Source organism: Melospiza georgiana, chromosome 3 (assembly GCF_028018845.1).
Source record: "Melospiza georgiana isolate bMelGeo1 chromosome 3, bMelGeo1.pri, whole genome shotgun sequence".
NCBI lineage: Eukaryota > Metazoa > Chordata > Aves > Passeriformes > Passerellidae > Melospiza > Melospiza georgiana.
Window position 1 is genome coordinate 101518495 of NC_080432.1, and position 25636 is coordinate 101544130.

Sequence of the window (25636 nt, forward strand, 5' to 3'; positions counted from 1 at the left end):
TGGCAGGAGCTTGCCTGGCAGCTGCCAGTTCAGACCATTTCTGAACAAAAGAGTGCTGAGATGCTCCAGAGCAATCCTGCTGGCTCTGACCAGGGCAGGTCACAATGTTAAACTCTCATTACAGCCAAGGACAGTGCTGGACATACAGCTAGCCCCATCCTGGGAACCTCCGCTCTACACACACTGCTTGGGAGGGTAAGGAGAAAGGGAACACTTTTACCCCCACTGAAGCTGCTGCACTCTGGCCAAGGCATTGGGAGGGAATCACCAGTGCGAAAAATCAAACTAGCCTGTTCAGTTTTGCCCTAAGCCAAAATGCAGTTTACATATAAAATGAATAACTGCTCTCTTGGGCAGTAAATGCAGCAGAATGCCTTAAAAAATCCAATGAACCTACCCCACCCTAACCATTCTGTTTATAATCTTAAACCACACTGGTTTACATAAAAGAAACTCACTGAAACTACTGGCAGTTGGAAGAGTAGATAAGAAATACAGTGCCCCCATATGAAATCAGGCCAGCTGCTTTCCTGTCATTGTAATTCAATGAAAACAACATCTTTCCATGTCTATAAACCCTTTAATGTACCATCAATTAATCTTTCACTGCAGTTACCAGCTAAGAGATAAAAGAAAATACAGGAATATGTTAGAAACTGACAACTGACTAAACTCTGTGCTGTTAATCAGTCTAAGCCACAGCCCCGGGTGCTTGCAGTGCTGTGCCCACAGACACACCTGCAGTGTGCACAACAACACTCACAGGAGGAGGGAGGAAGAAGTTTGTTGCGCATCTTTGAGAAAAGCCATGCTGAGGTTATGGAAACTTCACACCAGAAGGTGTCACATGAACAGCAATAGGCATCAAAGTGCAGATTTGTGAAAAGCAGATGCAACAGAGGGGGTGGTAGCACAAGCTTCTCCTCTCCAAGCCCTCCATCCAACCCAGGGCAAGAGTAACTCCCACAAATGACACATCAGTGTGCAGCCTGATCCAGCTGCAATCTTTTCACTAACTGTCATGACATTAAAGCAAACACTCTGGCTTCAAGCCCCTTTAAATTTTGGTCATACAGCCTAATTGCCAGCATAATCCTAATTGCTATACTAGCAATTTCCATGTAAGCCATGCTAGTTTCCTGTTAAGTCATCAAATAGCTATCCTATTAGAGCAATGACTGGTCACTACCCCCTAAACAAAACTTTCAGTTGTTGTAAAGTTCTATGTATCACAGCCAGACTTTTTTGCCATCTTCTTCACTGTGATTGGGTATTTCTTTATTATGTGGTTTTGCATTAGAGATCATGATTTATTAATCTCGTGTCTGCAGTTAAGAAACATTGTAGTACTTAATGAATTCAAAGTAAACAATTTTAGGAAAGAAACCTGCAAAGTATATTGAATGTTTTATTTTTCTTTTAAAAAGTACTTTTCCACATTTACTCAACTATTTCATTCCATACTTTCCTGATTTATTAAGCATTTGAGATTTAAACATTAGCTCAGTGAGGCTCTATTTTCCTAAAAATTAAAAAAACCCATGAAAAATAGAACATTAAAAAAACCTCAAAAAACAAAACAAACTTTGGGGAGGGGGAAAAAGTAAGAAATAATATGACAAAGGTCTAAAACAAAGACAATGCATTAATATACACAGGATGTTGCAGCTTAGACATACTGAAACTGTAGTGACTGTTAGTGAAGTGAGAGTTTTAGTGAAGGAAGTCATTAGACTAGAATTTCTGTCCTTACTGTACCTCTGCAGATGACCCTTGATAGTCTGAGGATTCTGGTGGCTTAGAAGGAGTTGATGTTTTGCTGTTTGTCAACCATGGTTTACCATAGTTGCGTGTTAAATGATGTGGTGTCTGTATGAAACAATGGTAAATCAAAATGTGAAGGACAGTAGAGGAAAACTATGGCACAGAGAAGGATACCCTGGCTTTCAAAATCTCAGTAGAAATAAAATCTAAGCAGAAAAAGTTAATGATAAATGTTCTATAATGAAGAGATGACAGAGTTTATTTTTCAAGTGAAATGGAGGTTTGTTGATCTTTCAGAGCAGTTCCCAAACTGCCGGTTAGCTCATGTGGCACCTTAACGTAGAAATTCTTCTACCGCCATGTTGCAAACAAACAGTAGAGAAAACATATTGAAAACACTCTCATATCCACCTCAGACTATGAAATAAAATGGAGACACTTTTTCTCCATCAGCTAGAGAATGCAGCAATATTACTGGAGTGAGGAAAAGCCCAAAAATTCAATCTGTACCCCATTTGTTAACCAGTGCAGTTTTGTAGGTTTCTCCTTACCTTCGGTGTACTTGTAGCAACAGCCTGTGGGGCAGCTGCTTGGCCAGCTTGACTTGACAGAGAAGTAGATCTATTGGGAGAAGCACCTCTTGAAGAGGGTCGTGATCTACGGCCCCTTGGTCGGAAAGCTGCCATGCTCTGACTGGCACCATCTGCCAAAATGAATTTTTCACGGAGCTCCACGTTTGTCCTCCCTTTAGCTGCAAAGAGAGGTGTTTGTTGACTCAGACATGAAAGCTGTCACAAGGCTGTTTATTGCCATTTTTGCCATGCCAACTCCAACACATTTTAACAATAAATAAAATGCATTACTATGTAATGCATTTATTTTAGACACAGAAGAGTTATGTGCAGGACTCACTTATTCTAATACTTTATGCCAGCAGGAATGAACCACTGTCAAAGGAAGTCAGCGTGATAATGGAATGCTCAACGTGCTAAATCATTGTTAATCAATCAACTATTAATACATAGACACAACCTGATGGGCAGTTTTGCTAACTACAGCTATTCATAATAAATAATACTTGCTTGGACGTTCTAGAAGAAATTACAGGAAAGCAGCAAATATATTTATTCAAAAGTATGAAGTTATGTGGTTTGGCAACATGCAATGATGAACATAAAACCCAAACTATGATGAAGTAATTGGTGGCTAAGCACTCACACACACACATACAAACATACATACAAGAGAATGTTCTGCATGAATAAATGCAAGACATGTTAGCATTTAACTGTGTCAGTGTGAATGGCAATTGTTTTTGAAACACTCTTCAAGCGTGTCAAAAAAATTAGCTTGCAAAGCACCAGCCCATGTAGGAACATGTTAAGCTAAATATGAAGGGTGAAGCATATAGCTAAAAGTATACATATATTAAAAAAGCGGGAAGGAAATTAGGAGAGAGAAGAAGAGGAGAAGGAGACAAAGAGAGGGGTTTGCCAACCTATAGTAGGCTGAGTGGTAATTGAAGAGTTTGATTCCGAACGTAACATTTTACTCCCGTGATGATGAACTAGAAAAAATGACACAGGACATGGGTCACATTAAAGAAAATCGTTAGCAGGAGAAGAAATCAAGTACAGCAGCTGCATATGCAAGAGACTTGGAGCACCAGGCCAAAAGACAGGACTTGAGCAAAAGCTGTCCCTAAGTGTTCTGAGGTGAGCTCTCAAAGGTCCCCTAGGCAGAAAGGAAATGGCATTTGGACAGACTCGGCTGCAGTCCCAAGTGTACTTGTGTGGCAGCGGTATTTATCTGCTGACATAAAGAAGTAATACAAGCTAAAGAGATTTTATATGACTAGGTGCGGTACTTTTGAAACTGTTTATGACCACAGTTCTTTGCAGTATGATTCATCTGAATACACGAGGAGCACTTGGTGGAAATGCAAATTTGTTAGGTAAAGTGGTTTAGGAAAAGTTTGAACCTGTAACACTGATTTCAACCAGGCAAGGATTAGGTAGCAATGCACAACATCCAGTGATGCTGATTTTACAGAGTATTCTTACAGGTATTCTTTAGACCTTCTGTGTTGACATCTGCTCAAATACACCCAGAAAAAGGGTCCTTCTTTTATTCCTTTCTACTTCTATTCCTCAAAAGAGTAGTAGAAAATAAAATGTGCCTCAGAAGATCTGGCTTCATTGAAGGGTTAACTTGGTTGGTTCTGTTGTACCCCAAAAATTTTTCTCAGGCCTATTGACGGGTAGAGTGTATTGGAATTCCTTATTACAGTCCTCAGTATTGTGTCCTGAGAAAACAGCTCATCTGATGCAATGCCCTGGAGGGCTCAGTGATAGAGCACTTCCTGCTCCCACAGAGCACAATGTCCTCCAGACCAGAACATTTTCCACTTGCTTTGTGTAAGGCTCAGGGATATACAAAGTGCTTCTGGGGAAGATGCCAAGGAAAAGACAAGGTTACAAAGGTAGAAAGACTGGGAAGAGTCACTGGCCAGAGGTTTTTGTGGTGGTGGTGTTACTCATCAATTCAATTGCCTTACTTTGACTTATTGTGTTGCTGAGAAGGTTTTATTGGAGAAGGGTTTTTACTGTGTGCTATTTCTGCCAAGTCATACAAGCCACTTACATACCATCAAGTCTATTTGGGCTAAGTTCAGTTTTTACTTACACCACTATAACACTGAAGAACTGTGCAGAAGACACTACAGTTTTTCCAGACATACATCAGTGCAACTGAGAGGATCTCAACCATGTGATTTAAAGTTCACAAAAATGTGACATTTAGTGAGATGATGTTTACAACAACTGGCATTTTATACAAGTCCATCTCCATCTTGAGACAATGAATGGTGACTGCATCCAAATAATAAGCTGCAAGTCTTTAACAGTTCTGTTACATACCACGGCAAGGGTCATTTTTCACTAAGAACTCATCAAGTGCCATCCAGCCACCTCCAACACGGACCATGACCGTACTTCTCAGGATACGAACAAGGCGCAGTTGTTGAGAGTCACCAAACTGCAATAAAAATCAAATGACAGTCTGAGCTTCTCAGGCATTCAGATGCAGTTCAACACTGATAGGTTAAAAAAATCAGACCTTTTAAAAAGTTTATTTTGATGTTTAATAATTAGTAAATGCTAAAAAAAAATCAATTTATTTATGCAGATTATTAAAGCTGTTAAGATTTCAAATCAGATGGCACTGCATTAATCAAAAGAAGATGGCAGGATGGTAAGGAAGAAACTCAGGTTTAATTTTATGTTTGATTGTCAAATGTCTGAGGTCATAAAAGAAGCAAAATTAGTTGTACATTATTTGATTGGTTACAGTCTGCTTTTGTGCAAATTAATGAAGACCTATTTGCATTATTTCACTGGTAAAATCTTAAGCAAACACTCTTCTGCAACAGTCTTGATTTTTAATGTTGTCAGCTGAAAGGAAGGCAGCATCACTTCAAACAATCTGGAAATTCAACATGTTATGAGTGTTGCACAGTTCTCTCAATTGATTAACCTATGGGAATATTTTCAGGTGTAGCACTGCAGTGCTGACACTGCTTACCTATAGCAAGGTAAGCTGAGGAAGGGAACATTAAAGAAGCAATGAATGATTAATAACTATAATTATGTTTGTCATTCCTCTGACTACACATCAAGGTTCTTCACGATTCAGAGATGAGAGTCTGTTTCATACTAAGTTCTTGTATGAGTCCTTTGGGCCAGGCAGAATGCACATTTTGCTCTTGAAACCTGTGTAACAAAACCTGTACGCAGTACCTTCACTCACATTCAGATCAAAGAAAGCATGACCAAAATGCTGACCCCACAATCTCAAGAAAACTCACCAGAAGAATTCAGTACTTTTAAGCCAGCACTACTAAAATATTTTGATACCAGATCACCAGGCCAAGTGCAGTGCACCCTCACACAAACATGCAGAACACTCACTAAAACCAACGGGAGTTGAGTGGCCCTCTTTGGGACAATCTCTGACCCTTGGAGAAGGCTGGCCATAATTCAACTGCACCTACTTGCTCCAGTGAGGGGACTGAACAAACCACACAAAAAATGTGCTCCCTACTTGTTAGATGACTTTAGTTGTTTGGTACTATTCAAGCCAAGAAGAGAGAATAAGTTTAAAGGAATATTACTTTTAGGAACCAAACAAAAGCAAAGCTTGCTTCTTAATTCAATAATAAATTGTATTTGTTATAAGTAAGAACATTTACATGAGCATTATTTCTCAGAGTTTTTTAATAATGCATTCAATATGTGCCAAACAAAGAACCATTTTATATATGTAGATCACAGGTTTTTTTTAAAAGGCATCTAAATTAACACTGTTTATTTTCATTGGCTTGTTCCTACCAAATTTTTTCCTAGTGATTCTGAAAATAGTATCTTTCTTCTTTTCTTTATTTTTTCCCCCATCACAGCCTAATTAGTCAGTTAGACCCCATCAGGCAACTACACCAATGGTCAAGTGTGCTTTGGAAACTGCCCAGCTAGAAATTAATTCAGAAAGTGGGGCTGGAAAGTAACATGGTAATACAATAGTACCTATCACTGCATTTCTTCTTATGGTAACTCGGTTGATTTCCTTCTTAAAATAGCCTGGTACAACTTTCTTTAAACAGTATTTAACATTATTTCAAATAACCAGAGGTAAAAACATAAAGGAGTTTAAGATACAAAAAGGTCTGTTCTTGACAATAGCCTGTAGGTGCCGTTCTGCATCAGTACGAGTTTCTCAAGCAATGCTCTGTGTTCCCCAGATCTGAGAGTACAGATGATAGATAAAAGGATTAACATAATTTCAAACAGTTCTTTCAAAAAGAGCTTTGTTCTATATGTGGAAAATATTTTAAATTATTGCTTAGATGTATTGCTTGAGGCATGTGGCAAAGTTATGCACTGCTCTGTGCTTTCTTCTATACTTCAACAGGCTCTGCTAGTAAACAAGAGTGCAACCACGTTTTCAACATCTTGAGATTTAAAATGGCTATTGCTGTTAACACTAGCATGTCCAGAATGGATTACATCCATTATTGCCTTTTTAAAAGCATAAGACTAACCTGATACCTGGTTTGCATAGGGGGTTTCCATTCTTACTGGGCAGATGTGGTTTAGCACTTCAGGAAGCTGTGTATCAGTGTGTAGCACAGGAGTAAGCACTGGGCAGCATCTCCTGCTGAGGGAGGACTCACCAGTGACCCAGCTGACACAAAGCATTCCTTAACACAGCTCCAGCACATTATAGACTCGCCATAGCTCCTTGAAAACACTCTGGGAGAGGCATTAGTCTACAGGGGAACAGCAATTTTATTTTGCCTATTTCCAAAATATGTATTTAAAGACTCACTGTGTTAGGAAATAAAATAATAACTATCAGCTAGGTTCTTAATCAGTCTGCTTGATTGCTTAGAGACTGTACCTTTTTTTTTGCAAAGATGAAAGTACTTTTTGTGCAATTTGCAATAAATAAGTGATAAGACACTGGGATCTGTTTGCCATGATTAGCCTTTAATCAAATAGCCTAAAAATAACATTACGGAATTTTGAAGAATTTGACTATAAAACTGATTAGATAATTGTGATCTCTACAATTGCAGTTTAAATGCTCAAGATTTTTCGCTATGGGAATTGCTGCTGACCATTATCTGGTTCCTTTAAAAGTAATCTCCTTAATGAGGAAAATGACCAAAGAAAGCAGGTGAGGGATTGTATAGCAGGGATCCTGAGACAAGGAATGCTCCACAGCATTTAAAGAAATACCACAGCTGACCAGCAATGAATTAGCTGAAAATTAAAGGATGGCAAGAAGGCTGACCATTGCAAGCTTAAATATGTGTTAGGGGGAGGAAAAAAAAGAGAGAGAGAAAATAACAACAAAAAAAAAAAAAAACAACAAAAAAACAAAACAAAAAACGAAAAACAAAAAACAAAATAAACACCAAACCAAAAAAAAACCCCAAAAAAACTTCATAACACATTCCACTGGTTTATACCTGATTTCCCAGGAAGAACTGATAAGAAATGAAAAATGGAAGAAAGACACGATTAGTTTACAGGAAATTCTCTACATGACCTAGAACACATGCAAACTAACACATTAGACATACTAAATAAAGTATCTACTTGAGAGATGAGCAGGTAGCTAGCCATCCAGAGACTGAATATTGGAAAATATTCAAGGCCTTCGTTTCCTTCCCATTGCTGTTTCTGTGGTCTTTTAAAATCTTCAAGTACTTATTAATCTCTCTTAGCCAAATGTTGCATATTTTACCTCAAATTTTTCTGGCTATTGAATCCAGGGGTAGCAGATCTTTCTCTACTGTGTGATATTTATTTTTCTGTGATCTATAATAATTCTGCAGATATCTAACACTTTGCTTATATTTAGAAGTATGCGTGTTCCAATAAAATGACAAAAGAGTGTAAAAATGGTTGAATACACTTTGGTAAAAGATTTTTGAAGTACATCACAATACCACAAGGAAATATCAGTAACTGTTTTTATGAAACTAATAGAAAAACAGCTACAGTTTAAACACTTAAGGTTTTTAGGCAGAAAGACCAGCTTTTGAGGATATATTGTACATATGTATGCATGTGTACAGATGTGTGAGGTTAGCTCTTAAAAATTCCTATCAGTGAAAACAGCTTTGGTAGTTTGAGTGAAAATGAATACAAGCATCAGCAATTTTCCATATTTTTAGAACATATCTATATGTTCTAACAAGAAAAAAGCATTTAGACAATCTCAAAGAAAATATGTAATTGTCATACAAGATTCTTGTGAATTCATATAGCCTAATTCCTTGTGTAAACCATGTCATAAGAAGAAAGCTGAAAGAACTGAGGTCCTTAAATGACTTACCCTGTACTTGTTATCCCCAATCTGTTCCACTTGAAACCGTTTCGCACATTTACATTTCGCTACCTGCCTTGTAACCTGCAAAAAACACAACAGGATAATTACTTTAAATATCACAATTACAAAGATTTGTGTACCTAGTAAGCTTCAAATTAAATAGGAGTGAAAATAAAGTGAATTATCATAGAATACAACCCCAGCAGAAGAGAACACAACCTAAGAAAGCAGAGAATGTACCTCATCTTCAATTTTGTCAGCATCTGTGAGAGGCTTGTATGCATCCTTGTTCGGATGAAGAGCTGCTACAAATTCATAATAGTCAATATATCCATCACCATCTCTATCAAAAATGTCTGCAACAGCACTCATTTCAAGTCGGCTTGTAGGGAACTCTGCAGGACAAAGAGCAACACAATTTTTATCAATTTTCAATGCCATTACAATGAGAAGCTTTATCACAAATATTAGAAGGTGATTAGGCATTTGGTGACAGATAGTGCTTATCAAAAAAATAAGGACATTCAAACAAGTGAAGGAATATTACTGAAAAAAACCTCAATCTGAATCTCCACTGTTATCCAGATATTGGATAAAAATGAGTACCACAGTGTGGCCTAAAGATAGAGACAAAAGCAAGGGCACAGATTAAACTGTAAAATATATGGCGCGTATGGGGGTGTTAACATTTTGACCTTCAAAGTGCATAAAATACCAGAAATTAACAAGACAAATAGTGACGATAGGTCAAGCAAGCATTTCAGTGCTGATCAAATATGGAATGTGAAGCCTTCTCAGAGCAGATCCATTCATGGTGTTTCATGAAGTCCTTCTTTAGATGAAGTTCACAGCAGAGATTCTCAATGAAATCGTTGAAGAAAATTTCAAGGAGATGAACCAGGATTATACCAGGAGTGTTTGGCGGTCATAATAAATTGATGCCAACTGAGTTAAAAGTGGTGGTATTAGGTTTTTTTCATGGTTTTTTATTAATTCAAGCAAAACAACAAAATTCACATATAGTGATCCTTTACTGCATTTCCTAAAGCGGGGGAAAATATACAGAGTACAATATTTTCCTACTGAGTAACACTAAAATGAAATGCTAGAAGCAGCCCAATTCTGAATCCTTACTGGTCAAAGCAAAAGTCTCCATGATCTGAAGATAAAGGATTATTTTAAGTATGAGGTCCTTGTTTGTTATGAGTCAGTTCCTAGAAGGAAATATGATCACATATACAATGTGGAAGACTTACATTACCACCATATCTAAGGAATACGGATCCACCAGGAAAGCTAGGAAAATTCCTTTCTAGTTTGATTGCTTGGCATTTTAAGCCTTACTATATAGGTATATAAATATTTTCATGGCTCATGGAAACACTGGTTTCAAAAATTACAGTTTCCTTCTGTAATTGAAACTATTCTATGTAAGTTATTTAATAAAAATCATATGATCCTATGAACTCATTTTGAAAATCATCTATAAGGTCCATAAGGTACTTTTTACTATTATGAGTAATCAATCAAAAAGTAATTGTTGAAGCAGCTAGTGTACTGTAGGAATGACAATCTGAGTTCAATAAAACAGCAAGTTACTAATTAGACAATAATATAAATGTGACATTTGTAAGCTGATTCACAATGTAAAAAACTAGAAAGAGTTTCTATAATACAGAAATATTTTCAAGTAAAAGAATTACAAAGTAATAATAATAAATTCAAAAGGAAATCTGTGACCTTCTAACACAATAAAATTCATAGGCCACACTATCTAGACAAAAAGATTTCATGAGGTGCTTGTTCCAAGTTCAATATTATGTTAATTTAAAAACTTACTTGAAGAAAGAATTCCATCAATGAATTCCTGTCTTGTAATCTTTCCATCCTGATCTTTATCAATCCTCCTAAAGAAGTCCATCACTCGAGACTTCTTATGGTTCATCCATCGCATGTATTTTTTCCTCCAAATATCAAAATCAAAGTTGGCAAATTCTCTCAGCTTAATAAAAAACAGAAAAAAACTTTTTTCAGCTGAAATCCATCAATCTAGAACATCAATGAGATAGATACCATCTGTGTTTTGTTGAATAATTGATTTTTGAGGACCTACGCAAGCATTTTAAACATCTCAGCTCTCCTCATTTAAAATGATGATGACAGCTTTTAAAGCACATTAAAGCACCTGTACCAAAGTGGTTTCAGTTAGCTGTGTCATACAATATAATACAACAAATATGGGAGTTATTCACAATATTGGAATTTAATCCAGGGTAAAGAAAATTATGCAAAAAGTATGTATGTTCTGTACAGTGCTTTTCTGACCTCTTCAAGTCTGTCCAAAGCATCGTTAAGTTTTCTCCTTCTTTCCAATGCCAGAAGCCAAACTTGCTGCCATTTGCTGACTAAAAGGTTTACCCGTGGATTCTTGGTTTCAATTTGTGCCTGGGCTGCTGAGGGATAAATGCCTGGTGTTGGGGAACGCTTTCCTGTTAAAACATGATAAAAGGCATAGGGCTCACCCAGTTCAAACAAAACAAATGTTCACAAGAAATGCACTTAACCCTCCTAAAATTATTCCTTCCTGTCCCAAATAAGGAGGTCATACCCCAAGGTGATTCCATATAGTGGGATTTTTCTTCTTTTTTTTACCATGGCTGGGGAACAACCCAGTGGTGTTTACAGCCTCTTTTATCTAGCCAGAAGCAACTGGTGAGGGCTCCACTAGTCAAGCTGCACAGTTTAAATTAAATCTTCGTAAATCTCTCAGAGTTGCAAAGTAAACAACCTCATTTTAGAAGCAGGTTCCATGTATGGGTAAGTATAAAATACAATGGGTAAGTATATCTAAAAATACAAAAAGCAATTTCCTCACTTGGTGATTCACTTTCCATTCAACTTCACTGAATACACTTCTAAGTGGATTAATATAATTTTATAGACAGTAAGAGCACAATTTTGTCTCCATATCTCTCTGTGAAGTTGTCTGCACTTTCAGATAATGGAAGATTTGCAAAGACTCGGCATGTACTTGCTCTTGGAAGTTTAAGGGCACAGGAAAGACTGCACACTTTAAAAATGGCTATTCATGAAGATTAGGACAAAATGTAAAAATACATGTCTGGTCTGAGAAATTTCCTCACTTTATAAAAATGAGAGATAATTAGAAAAGTCAGCCAAGAGAACTTTACCCCCTTTCACCAGAAGTTAATCAAACCTATTGGATTATTAGCAATCTGTAAACTTTACAGATAGAGCAATGGTACGTGTGACACACCCCAAAATATGCTGTTACTTACTTCCTGCTCTCCCCTTATCAAGGACAGGAATATGAGATTGTACTGGAGAGGGTTCAAGTGCTTTCCTTTTATAGGTCTTTGTAACTTTATCCACATCAGGCTGTTTTCTGGTCATTTCTTCCATGAATGTCTGCAATCAGATAGAGGGGATCTTAATTAACAATACACAAAAGTAACCAGAGGAATGAAAAACATACACAATAGCAAAACACCAAAGTTAAAAAGAAACTCACAGAAAGACACTTATAATGCCAGCCTCACAATAGAGACACAGATGAATGTTTTGTAGATAAGAAAAATCAGCCATATAAGCTTTTAAGATCACTATGGTCTGGCTGTTAAAAGAAGGCTGAATCTAAAAACCAATCTGTCAAACTTCTTTATTAACGGTATGTGGTGAGGTGATACAGAACAGAATCTTGCCTCCAAGATCCTGCTGTTCAGACTGCAGTTCATAGAAGGGAGACAGTGCAGGTGTTTAAGCTGAGGTAAATCCATGAGCATTCACTACACCAGCAGCTCCCTCTGGCACTTCATAAACCTGTTTTTGATATTTAATCAGTAAAGGCACACTGCAGCACTGGATCTAAGGTGGCAGCACTATCATACATTTCACATGGGCTTTCTTTTATTCCTAATACTGTCCTTGCTTGTATTCAACTATCATAAGAAACAATAGCAAAGGAGATTGGCACTTGATCGTGCAGCGTAACTGAGATGTGAACCCTGTGTGAGTGACACATGTCACTCACTGATCCTTACCTGATGTTCAGCTATAAGTGCTTTAACCTCCTCAATCTCCTGGGGGATGACCTCTTTGTCTTTTTCAGTCAGTGTAGTTTCTGCCCACTGCAACCAGGACAGCAAGGCTTCCAGCAGCTCCTGGTTAGCAATGAGTCCAGCCAGAGCTCCTGCCAGTCTCTGTTGATGTTGTTTAGCCCATGCTAAGACCTTGATAAAGGAACCAATACATGAGTATGTGCACATCTGAAACTCTTCATTATGTTTTTAAAATTGCTCTGCTAACTGTGAACCCAGAGCTACTTCTTAGGCCTACTGATATTTGAATATCAAAGGTGTTAAATGTAGTGGCTGATCACTAACAGTAGCTAGGTAACTAGAATTCCTAGTCCAACACATTTCTTCCACAGATATTCAGGATTAGGTGCTGCTAAACACAATAACTAGTACATTCAGGCAACATATTAAGAAGTTTTACTGTATGTGTGAGTTAGTGAATCACACAGGATTTGGTGTCAGTTTTCCTGCTGGGCACTCCTTTGCTATCACCAGTATTTTGTTTTTCTTTAAGCTTAATACAAACCAGAAAATATTACCTTAATAGCTGAGGGTACAACCTCAGAAGATATCGTTTAGATATCTTCTAGATTAAGAATATTTTGGACTGAAATCTTTTCTAATATAATCAGAAAATCCTTCACATTTGCCCTTATATTTTCTTTCCTTTGTAACTTTTAAATTTCCTCCTAGAAACTATTGGTTTTCCTCACTTGGGAAGTGTCAGACAGTATTTCCTTTAATACATACAAACAAAGGAGCTTGACCATCTGCTTTAGCTCTTAAAGCCCTATAAGTTTTGAAAGAAAGCCTAGGGAAGCACAGTATTCACATCCATCACCATGGGTATTTTAAATGTTTAGTTCTCAACAGCTGGATCATTTCCTCACAGTGTAACTACCATGTTAGTTGTCAGCTGTGTTCTAATCAAAGATGGACTGCTGCAATGAAGATGGTTCAACATATACTGACCTCTTCAAACCTGGCTCTGATGATGGTTATCCAGTGCTTAATGGTGGTGATGGAGTCTGGGTGGCAGATAGCCAGAATAGCTTCTCCCATACCTGTTGCTTTATTCAGTTCTGCCTTTTTCTCTTCCAGTTTCTTCATAAATTCCTAAAACAGAGGTAATAATTTTAATTAGATGCTGATGAAATTTGCAAGAGAAATCTGAGTGCATAATCTGAAGGCCATGAGCCTCTTGACTGCTCAAGCACATTCAAATTGCAAGAGGAAAATACGAGAAAAGTTTAAACTGTTTAAAAAGCCTGTTCCACATAAAGTACTAAACAAAGCTCTAAAACCTTATCCCAGCTTGCTGCTCTTTAAAAGCCCACCACAATCTAAATCCTTGGATGATGCATGCCCTTAATAAAAAAACAAAGGAAAATCACAGCATTTAGAAGTGCTGTAAACCAGCTATATGATGGTTAGAATCACTGTTGGCAACATTTCAATGACTTGGTTTGTCAGTTACAGTAATTCTTCATAATAACTATCAAGCTCCTTCCACAGGCTGGAAATGTCCAACAATTGCATGCTCAGACAAGATGACAGAGTTCAGGAGCAGCTCTACTAAACTAACACAAATGTGACAACTCAGCAGCTGAGGGGGAGAGACACAGCATGTGGAAAAAATCTTGTAAAAGCAGAAGGATGTTTACAGCCTTAGGCATCCAAGCTCATTGGTATTCCAATGATAGCAGGGCCAGAAATGGATGTGGTGGGGAGAAACAACAATAAGAAAAAGCAACTGAAAGGAGGTTCCTATCCTTTCTAGAGCTTGCATTTCTTTCTTTTTTTTCTTTTCCCCTTTCCCTTTTATTTTTGTTGAACATTGCTACTACAATGGCTTTACTTTTCTGCCTAAATGTTATGCAAGTCTGTTTGTCTTTATGAGCATCCTTAACTAGAACTGCTATTATCTCTTAGTGCCTAGTGGAAATTTTTTTATACTTTAACATTTTTAATTAGGCTACAAAATGGAAACATGTCTCTGAAAGCTTAACTCTTCCCCTCTCCAGCCATAACACCATTTATTTTGGATTAATAATGAAGTTAAAGATAAGCCAAGTCAGGTCCTAGACAATTCAAAATCACCAAAACATTGTAGAAATAGGTTCTTCAACAGCTCATAATGACATTATCCTGTGCCTTTACAAAGTAAGTATGAAGTTATTATGAAATAAAATGTAAAATATAATCTCTTCTACCTTGTTCTAGAAGCTTGGAATATGTAGGCTCTATATTTAAAAGTATTTGTTGCTAATTGACTTTGATTTAAACTTTAATTATTGCCAGAGCTTAAGACCCAAATCATAATAACAAACCTTCTCTCACAAAAACACATGCATCCTTACAATATATTTCAGCTCAACTCGCTTTTGGAAAAGTTGAATTGGATTATAATGAGAGATTACCAAAACAAGCCAGAGGCAGGTGGAAAATGGGCAAAAAACCAGCATTGTGTTCCCTTGCTCAGTTGTACTAGAGTATTTCAAGAACTAAATCTATGACATACAAGTCACAGTGTATTAAACTCTCCCCTAATTTTATTGAACGCTGTGGCAAACCAGTGACACAGACACATTTACAAAAGAGGAAATGGGAGGCTTTTCATTGAGCAATGCAGTGCATTAACCCACTACAGCTCTCAGTACCATTTGGATAAAATACTGTCCTGAAGGAAACATTTCTACATGTAGTTCAATACAAATGCAATAAAACTATTTTACAAAATTACAGTGAAAAAAGGATGATAAATTTCATATTTATATAATAATTCCAGTCATACATTGTTATTATAGTATGCAGCATTATAATGCATTAATGGTATTTAAAAGTAATATATATGTATTCTTCCCTTATTTTATTTTTGTTTTCTTGAAAGCTTATGTTATAAGCTTAAAAGGAGAGATGACCTATTGAGAAAGATTGTGTGAGTGGTAAAACTGTGGTACCATAATCTTTCTTAGCTTGAAAATTTCTCTTTCTATTGTTTGCCCTTGAAGAGGAAAATGTTGGGAAAATACCTTCTAAAGCCTACTAAAAAAAATTAAGTATAGTATGGCCACATCCAACACCAAGATTGGTTGTGTTGTGCTAGCTGTCATCCTTCCCAGATGGACAGGGTTTCTCAGAGACAAACTTTGCCTTGAGGTTCCAAGTTATGCTTCACCTTTGGCACACAAATTTTAAAATTAGTACAGAAATATTTTGCTAATCCATCTACAGTGTGCAGGAAGACATTTAAAATTTTATTTTCTAATTACTTCAGTGGACCGAAGATTTCACTCAGTTCTCTGTAGTCAGAAGATTAAAAAATCAAATAAAAGGGAAGTGGTGAAGCACATGTGGAGGAAAGGCAGCTAAAAGACATGTCACTGAACAGAGACATTAAGTTGCTGCTGCCAACATTAGTCAATGCACTGTGAGGTTGCTACATCAGCACACACTGATGTATACACACGTTTGATGTATACATATAATTGCCAGTTTATGACTAGCACTCAGTTTCCAGGGCCCTAAACTAAAACTGAAAACTTTTTCAAAACATTGCATTTTAAGTACATTGGAAATCCCTCAGCTAAGAACCATTTAATAGTTCTATCTTGCATATACTCCTCTGCATAATAACATTGGCAAACTGAATTTAAACAGGATGCTTTTCCAACCTCCATTTCATAAATTTTGCTTTAACTTTCTTCAGAGCAATGATGAACATATCCAGGACTTATAACTTGTTCTATAACACTGTGGGCACTGCACCCTTGGTACTATTTTGAGTAGGCTGCTCTGTGCATGTTTGTAGTCTCCTGTTTGGAGAGTGAAAATTTGACCTCTATGATCCTTAGCCAATTTCCCATTTCATTACTGCAAAGTTAGTTTGATGGCCTATAATTTACTACCTGCAGTACCTATGACACTGCAATATTACAGTGGCCAATGCATGTGAAGTATGGCAGCAAGCTGTTTCACCACCACTAAAAGTTCATGGATGATAACAGCATTCTGCTGACATTTACAAATGGCCTTGCCAGAAAAGTCTATTTAGGCCAATGGTGCTAAGGAGACAGAAACACTTTCGCTACTGTAGCAGTCTGTGTGGCAATTACAGGCATGGTATGCTCCACAGAGGGGCTTGCATCTGTCTCTAAATCTTTATAGCAACTTCCTAAAGGCCCTTTTTTTTTTTTTTTTAATAAGCCAAGATGACTCAAACAACAGCCCAACACCAGTCTGGACATCCAACTCTTAACTACATTAAATTTCTAGCTTCTCTACAGAAAGAATTGCTCCAACACTGGATGCTGGATTGAACTATCTGGGATAGACTGTATTTTTCCACCTATGGGAGCCATTAGAATGAAGAGGATCCTCTGCATGTTCGTGCTCACCCTGTGCTGCTCTATCAGTGTTCTCAAGGCCTCTTCATCATCTGGGAGGATGCCGTGGAAACGAAGAGCCTGCTCTGCCTCTGCCAGCCACTCCAAAAGGACATGCACAACTGAGTGGAATTCTTCTGCCTGTTAAGATACAAGAAGTCATGGTCACTCATGAGATGACCTGACAGACACACTGCAGCTTACACGGGGAGATTGAGCCACATTTGGAATCATTAATCATCCAGCAGTACCGGCACATTATCTTTCCATTAAGAAGTCAATGATATACAGCACTACATTTTCATAACTGTAAAAACAGCTCATGCTTCCCAAAAAAATTATAGGAAGCCTAAAAGCCTGTTCATGCTTTTAGCCATCTGATTTATATTGTATTTGCAGCTCAGTTGAGAATGTCATGACATTCTTTACACTGACAAATTACACAGGAGGTGCTTTCAGAGACCAGCTGGAGAGAGGAGAACTATTGTCTGCACAGCCTAAAGCACCAGTAAAGCAAAATGAATTGACAGCCTGTTGGAGAGTGACTCTTGTGTCTAGAGAAAACAAGAAAGATTCACCTTTGGGTACAGCCATATTCAGACACAATTAGTGTTTGAGGTAAGTTCAGGATTGTGTCTGCTGAGCAAAGCAGAGCAGGAATATTGTATACAGGGATACATTGCTACTGCAGGAGCCCCATTCTAGCATCAGTCCAAGCTAGTGTATCTTCAGAGAGCTGAAAATCCATGTTATCTCAGGTTTGGAAACAATACAGATACACATATTTTTTGCTTTTGCTACCAGATAATGCTGATATACATAGACTGTTCTAGGTCATGACTGCACTCAGCACAACTCTTTTTTTTCCTCTGAAGTACCTCACTGTGCATTTTAATTGTGCCAATGTAAAGAATTTTTCAATACACAAATCTACTTCTTTCCAATAAGGCACAAAAAGCACAAATATGATTGCAACCTCCTGCTTCTTGTGAATGGGGCATAGTTCTTTATCAGCCTTCATATTTGACTGCAACTTCAGGGATTTCCTTAGATGGTAAGGTCTTAGAAACATTTGTTTTGCATTTGTGGCAGAGACTAATAATAACAGGAATAATAAATGCTAAGAGGCACTATTTATGTGCTGTGGTAAAAGGAAAAACAAGGTAAGCAATGCATTAGCACTTAAATGAATATTTTCAAATGAAATTAGAGGGAATGACATCAAGTGAAAATGAAATTAAATTTTTGGCAACTAAACTGCAAGGTATTTTTCAATCCTTCTCATACAGTACATGTAGCAATGTTATTATTCCTTTACCTGCCGAAGGGCCTGTTCCAGTCGTGTCTGCTTGGATACTGAGAGGGCACAAACTGTCTCCCAGCGAGTGCTCAGCTCCTGCATTTGGACTTTGACCCAGGAAGAGTCATCACGACTGCCTTCTATCAGCTCCCTTGCAGAGCGCTTCAGAGCCTGGACACTGCTGGTTCTTTTTCCCAGCTCCTTCTGGAACACCTAGACACCACCAAATATATTTGAAATGTTTAGCTCATTAAGAATGCTTATGTAAAAAACAAGAAAAAACTACTGGTTATGAAAAGAAATAAAAATACAGATTTATTTTTGTCAAAAGTAACTCCGTTTAAGTGATGCAAAACACCTAAGTTCTATTTATTAGATTCTGTAGGAAGATATTAACACTCTCTTCTAACATTATAAAAGTGGAATATGGTAGGAAAATGTCAGGCAAATCCCAAGAATCCATTCTGGTGCAATGCATGGGAAATCTAGTCTCCTTACCACTGCTGGCTTTCAATTCTTTATCAAAGCAATTGATCTGACATGGATTAACACATAAGATTGCTGTGGCAGGAAAAGATCAGATAAAAAGCTAACAATCAAGGAGAGGGTTTAAAATCATCCAAACAGAAATAAATCCCCATCTGGGTTGTGGATCTTGCTGCTTATTCATATATTTATGTGGGGGTATGTTCACTACAGCAGTAAATTGAACAAGCTCCAGTTAATTAAAAGAAGCTCTTAAAAGAAGATAATTACAGTGTGTGGTGCCACTGACTGCAACCTACTTGTGATGGAGAGAGGGATTCCAGCAGCAACCGAAGCACTGTGCAGGCTAATTTTTATAGACAACCCATGTTTCCAAACACTTTTTTTCCCCAAAATCTCCTCCTTAGTGGGGATGAGATACTGAAAGTCACAAGTGGAGGAACAGAGAGACCTTCACCTCCTAATCTTCCCAGGCTGCAGAGCTCTGCCTATATGTCACCTTTTCAACACAAGTAACTAACAAGCAGCCGTTTCTTCTGACATACTGAACTGCAAAACTGGGATTCAGAGGCAGAGTCTAATATCTCCTACTTGTTCCCACATCCAAAAACACTTCAGTAACATACTACTGCAGGTTTCCAACACAGGCTCCCTGGACCACGGTCTAGTTGAAATCTATGCATAACTTTAGCACTGTAATTACTTTTCTAAATAAATCTACAGCAGCCCCATAGGTCTGAAAGGCTGCTGTAGTCATGATAAGTGAATGGGACATTTAGTTAGCAGATGGACTGAAAAAGAGTTATCTGCCCCAGAGTTTTCCAGTAAAATAATTTTTGCCATCTCTTGCCCCATGACATACATTTGCAAATGCATATGTGTGATTTATGACATGATATTAATAAATACACAGGGTAGCACAATAAAATAGAATATTTCAGTGCTAACTCGTATTAATGAGTCACTAAGAATTGCCCTCTTTCTTGTATGTTTTGTAACATTTTCTATTGTTGACTTCATTTATGTTACAAAAGTATATCTCTAAAAATTAAATAATTGTGAAAGATAAAGATATTATTAAAATACTACACTTATGAGCAGTCCAGTAATTGAAGAACAGTATTTTTGGAACTACCTTATGGTTGTCAATCAAGTTCATTACTAAATCGATGTCTCCATGTACTGGTTGGTCTTCTGCTAGTTGAGGTTCAATTTTGTATAACCAGTCAATGAGAGCTTGTAGAGCATCAGTAAACTGTCCTGAAAACAGCAGGGCTTCCTCCAGTTTATTTTGTCTGAGAGGGAAAAAAAAGTCAAACAACCACACACAGATAAAATAATCATTTACACACTTCAGGAAAATATTTTCAGCACAAAATAATAGAATCATGGAAGTGTTACAGTTGGAAAAGACTGATAAGATCATTGTGTCCAACCACTGTCCCAGCACCACTACATCATGTCCCCAAGCACTACATCCATGTGGCTTTTGAACACTTCCAGGGATGGTGACTCAACTACTTCCTTGGGCAGTCTGTTTCAATGCTCCACAACCCTTTCAGAGAAGAAATTTTTCCTAAAATCCAACCTAAACCTCTCTTGGTGCAATCTGAGGCAGTTTCCTCTCATGCTGTCATTTGTTGCTTGGGAGAAGAGACCAATCTCACCTGGCTACAGCCTCCATTCAGGCACTTCTAGAGAACAATAAAGTCTCCCCTGAGCCTCCTTTTTTCCAGGCTAAACACCCCCAGCTCCCTCAGCTGCTCCTCACAGCCCTTGTGCTCCAGACCCTGCCCCAGCTCCCCTGCCCTTCCCTGGACTCACTCCAGCCCCTCAGTGTCTCTCTCACAGTGAAGGGCCCAGAGCTGGACCCAGCACTGGAGGTGAGGCCCCAGCAGTGCTGAGTGCAGGGGGACAATCCCTGCCCTGCTCCTGCTGGCCACACTACTGCTGGTACAGGCCAGGATGCCACTGCCCTTCCTGGGCACCTGGGCACACACTGACTCATGCTCAGCTGGATGTTGACCAGCACCTCCAGAGAACTTAAAATCAAGTTTCCCCCTTTTAAAGGGCTCTTCCACTTCCTCCCCTGCTCTTCTACAATACCATGAGCAAAGTATGCATTTGCAGTATTTTACTGCTTTGGCATTCTTAATTATCAAACAAGCTAGCCACTCTGGTTCTACTTTTACACAACAAATTCCAAAAATAGAAGCCTTTTTCTTATTTGATGAATAATTAGTTGAGTTTCATTTACCTTTCCACTGACTTTCCACAAATTGTATCCCATTTATCTCTTAGTTCACTCAGCATGTCATCAAGTTTCAAATTGTCATCAGCCAAGGTGGTTTTCTCTTTCAAGGAACGTCCAGTCCTATTCGTGGTATCATACACAGAATGTTTGGCACCAAGAGATTTCTGGAATTCCTATAAATATGGAAAAAAAGAAAATGTCCACTTATCATTAACTGCTTACAGGCCATAGTTAATTAGTTTTTGACATACTATTTGCAGCATAAATGGTAAATGTTGCTCCAAGAATAATTTAAACTTACTGTAAAATTTCTAGGATAGTGCCACAGTGCACCTGGGGCTTGGCACTAGGAGAACTCTGTTTTTTCTCCTTCTCTGAAAATGCAGCTCTCTGCTTACTGGAACAACTTTGGGAATTTGGTAAAATTCTTCCTTCAGTGAGGAAAATGATTCCTGTCCTACCATAATATTCCCAAATTTCAGCCTAGTAGTCAGAAGGATGTGAAAGAACTGCTACTTTGGGAGCCATTAACTGAGCATTCTTTGTACCACATTCTTACACACTAAGATTTCAAGCCACTTGTAGAGCTCCCCAAGAGCTACAAAGGTTATTCTGGTTTAGCTCAACATGGCCAAGCTGGGAAACCTCTGAGCAGAAGCAGCAGTCAGGAAACATCCAAATAACTCAATCTGTGCTAGAAGTAAAACTCACAAGCAGGTTTCTGTGCCCCAGAACTTTGGACAATGACAGTGACAGAGTGTGCCTGCCAGCTCTGCCAGCTCCTTTTGCACAGATCCTCTGGAAGATTTTCACTTACACAGAAGAGCACAGGAAATACAGCTCATCTGCTACCACACAGGAATTAACTGGCTGACAGAGTAAATAATTAAATAAAGGAACATGGGCAAAAGATAGCACCAGCCCAACAAGGCAACTTTTAAATTGCAGCAATGCTTGAAATGTTTTATTTCACACCTACATGAAGTGTTAGCAAGGAATCAGTTGGAAAAAAATAAACCCAAGTTTGATTTAGATAACCCTTATATACAGCATCAAATATTTTCGGTTTTTTTGTTACCAAAAAAGCAATATTTGTTTTGTAATTTAGCATTTCCTTACTATTCTTTCCTTTTCCTCATATAAAACAAGAAAACAAACTTTAGGAAAAAACATAATTGTCAAGCTAGGACTATAGTAAAAATAACTACAATTTTCAAAATATCCAGTTTTTTATAACCGTTCCTTCAATACAAACAATATGTCTATGCTTCTTTTTTTTTTGATGGGTTTTGTTAACTACTTTACACAATGTTACTAGGTTTGCACAAGGAAACACAATTAAATTGCTGCCACAGAAAGATCATGCACGGAAAACAGATTAAAAGATGGCAACAAGTTGCAGTTAGTTCATTCCCTGAGACTAAACCACATCTACCTTCATTTGACTTCAGGTATAACTGAGAGGAGACTTTGGTTTAAGCTGCCAGGACAGATAGGTAAGTTAATTACTGAAATTTTTGTTCAGCTAGATACCTTCCTTCTAAGGAAAATGGGCACATAGAGATAAAATTAGCCAGAATCATACAAATGTTCTGTAAGAACACTCAGCATTAGCACAGGAATGGATTGGGTGACATAGTGCAGGTTTTTCCATTCCTGACTCCTAAAAATGAGAAAAAAACTCCAATAAACAAACCATGAATAACCCCCAAAAGTCCCTGGCAACATGCTAGATATGAGTGAGAGAGAAAACATATTATCTTGGTTTTTCTTTTTCAGGGACTTTTTTTTTTGGCAGTAACAACTGGCAAAGAGCAAGTCCAAATTATTGCTTACAGCACACATTCAGATGGGATAGCAAAATCCTTAACTAAATGGAGCAAGGAAACCTTCAAGGCTGGACAGAAAAGACAAAGACAGACACAGAGTATATGTGGGAGTGGAAGGAAAAGACTCAAAATACAAGGAAGGACGTTGCAGTGTTGGGAGGTTTGACAACTCATTAAAAAACAATTGAGTTGATTTCTTGAGAGGGTGGTGTTTGAAGTTTAAAGTCACAAAGTTCACCAAACTCCCTCTTTCTCACACATTCATCTTTTTTCTCCAGATCACCAGTTTCAACCCTTATGTGCCTGTACCAGTTTCATCCCATTCCTTAATGAGATTTAAGCAACCCAAGCTGTAATGCTCTGCAGGCTTTTTACAAGAAAGAAGCTGAAGAAAAGATATCAGTGACAGAAGTGATGAGTCTGCCAGTCCATTTGAGGAAGCTGGTCTCATAAAATGTACTGCTGTAGGTATAAAACACATATCAAGTTTCTCAGGTTTAACATTTCTGAAGATGGGATGAGGATACAGGTAGAGAGTCCTGGAAACCTCAAAGCAAAGTCACAGCGCTGACCATACTGTGAGGAATTTGAATATGTAAAGAAAGGAGAGGAGTGAAAGGATTAGAAGATTAGCAAGACTCAGACTATCATAACAACAAGATCCTCCCCTGCCAGTTCAGATCACTGACTTCAAATTCCGGCAACAGCAGCAATCCCAAAACAAAGTGAAATTGCAGAGTTGACATAACAGAATGTTAACGTAGGTTTTATCTTAAGGTCTTTAACAGCAGGCACAGGTAAAAATTATTTTTCCTTGACCAACTGTCAGCTCTTGCTATTTTAAAGGAGAATGATTTCCTGGCTGATAAGCAACATGTCATGCAACCTGAGACATGATAAAAAAAATAAAGCAGACTGATGAAGTCATTATTATACATGACAAAATTTGTCAGAGGTAAGGGCAATCACCAGAAGCTACAGTGAAAAGAAAAAAATTATATATGCAAACCCCTCAGGACATTGTGACATATTAAAATAGATAAGTAGATGGAGAACAATAAAACTTACACAAAAAGTAAATATATGCCAAAATGTAGAAAAAAAATTATTCTAGTGTTTAATGAAACTGTCCCAAGAGAAGTCTTAATGTCTCTGAAGATTCTACCTCTCATCCACTTGATCTTCAATAATATATTATTCAAGGCATGTTAAAGAAGTCAGTCAAAATGAAGTAAAGACTACTTCTGTCTTTGCTTTTGCTGTGTCTGATGGAATTACAGAGCTTTACATTATCATTACAAGTTTGAAGAGCCAAGTGAATGAGAGAGATTTTTACATATTTACAGCTGAATTTCTGAAAAGATGGTTTCAGAATTTTGAATCCAATAAAGAGAAATATGGAGGCAGTATTTGCTCTAATGCTGTCACGGTGTTTTCTAGGAGATTTCATCAATACTTCCACTTGACATAAAAAGCAACTGCCAATCAAAATATTAGATTAAAATTATTTTTCACTTTTGAAGTTGTCCTGAAGTATTAAAAGAAAAATCTCAACCCAAGTAAGCGGACAGTAAATGTTTGGTTTAAGAACTTAAAGAAAGCCTCTTCAGCCTATTCTGCAATGGTATTAATCTGCTTTTTAAAGTTTCCGTGGTGCTGTATTATTCTTTCCTCTTCATTTTTAACCATTCCCCCACATATCAGGTACTGTGAAAAGTTATTTTCATTCACATCCTGTTAAAATACCATCATTTAACTTGATGTGAATAAACATCCCATTGCAGTGAGGCACAAATCTACTTTCTTTGATGATTGAAGAGTGCAAGGCCATTTACCTACATTTCACTGGGAATTTTGTGTATCATGACTCACCTTATGCTGTGCAAGCTGCATCTTTATTTTGTCAGGGTCATTTGCAATTTCAAGATCTGAGTCCAGAGATTTCTCTGATTCTTCCAGCCATTCCATAAGTTTATGCCAGGCTTCATGAAACTAAAGGAAAGTCAGATTTGCATAGACTTTAAAATTCAGTGGTTCATAAAACAGTCCAAAAGCATTAAACCCCAACCAAGACTGGCAAACTTTGACAAAATTTGATGGTTTTTTTTCTCCTTGGTCTCATAAACAGAACTGGTCTGGCCATGTGCCCACTCCCTTCACCAAATGAGTTAACCACCTTTAATGTACATGATGTGCACATGTCATATGTATCTGTCAGAGACATAGTGGTAATACCTGTTGGTGTGTTGGTCATTTAGATTTCTACAGGTTTAGTAATGGATAGTAAATACAGAAAGAACAGTGCTTAGCTATTGCTTATATGGGACCATGGCAGGAAATCTCTGGGAAAAACTTCTGTCTGGATGACTGCCCAAGATGTTCCCTGTAACACTCTTAAAAGCTCTCATTATATCAAATGCTATCTTGATGAGCAAGGAACAGATATTTGATCTTCCTTCCTGTTTCAAAGGAACGAGCACTTCAGGGAAGGAAGCAGGGAAAAAGTAAAAATCAAACCAGCTTTCACCAAGTGTAATCCGTTGCGGTTTTGATTTTTTTAAGCTGGTTATTTCTCTCTGTCTTGAAAATTCTTCCTACCTGGGCTGCCTACACATGGAAGCACAAGA

At 37.7% G+C, this 25636-nt stretch overlaps 1 protein-coding gene across 4 annotated transcripts in view; it reads right to left on the bottom strand.

The window, feature by feature from the left end:
* DST (dystonin) overlaps positions 1 to 25636 on the bottom strand; it is a 289158-nt gene that overhangs the window by 3486 nt on the left and 260036 nt on the right. For 2 of the 4 annotated variants that reach the window (XM_058019984.1, XM_058019985.1), the window contains 16 exons: positions 24882 to 25001; positions 21184 to 21353; positions 20062 to 20221; positions 18459 to 18653; positions 17153 to 17281; positions 13728 to 13871; positions 12720 to 12908; positions 11958 to 12087; positions 10984 to 11147; positions 10498 to 10660; positions 8899 to 9053; positions 8665 to 8739; positions 7793 to 7810; positions 4683 to 4800; positions 2316 to 2515; positions 1759 to 1869 (listed from right to left, as the gene is read on the bottom strand). In XM_058019984.1, the coding sequence (XP_057875967.1) occupies positions 1759 to 1869; positions 2316 to 2515; positions 4683 to 4800; positions 7793 to 7810; positions 8665 to 8739; positions 8899 to 9053; positions 10498 to 10660; positions 10984 to 11147; positions 11958 to 12087; positions 12720 to 12908; positions 13728 to 13871; positions 17153 to 17281; positions 18459 to 18653; positions 20062 to 20221; positions 21184 to 21353; positions 24882 to 25001 (2241 nt within the window). The remainder of the gene's footprint in view (positions 1 to 1758; positions 1870 to 2315; positions 2516 to 4682; positions 4801 to 7792; positions 7811 to 8664; positions 8740 to 8898; positions 9054 to 10497; positions 10661 to 10983; positions 11148 to 11957; positions 12088 to 12719; positions 12909 to 13727; positions 13872 to 17152; positions 17282 to 18458; positions 18654 to 20061; positions 20222 to 21183; positions 21354 to 24881; positions 25002 to 25636) is intronic. The other 2 variants (XM_058019986.1, XM_058019982.1) reach the window with 2 other exon arrangements.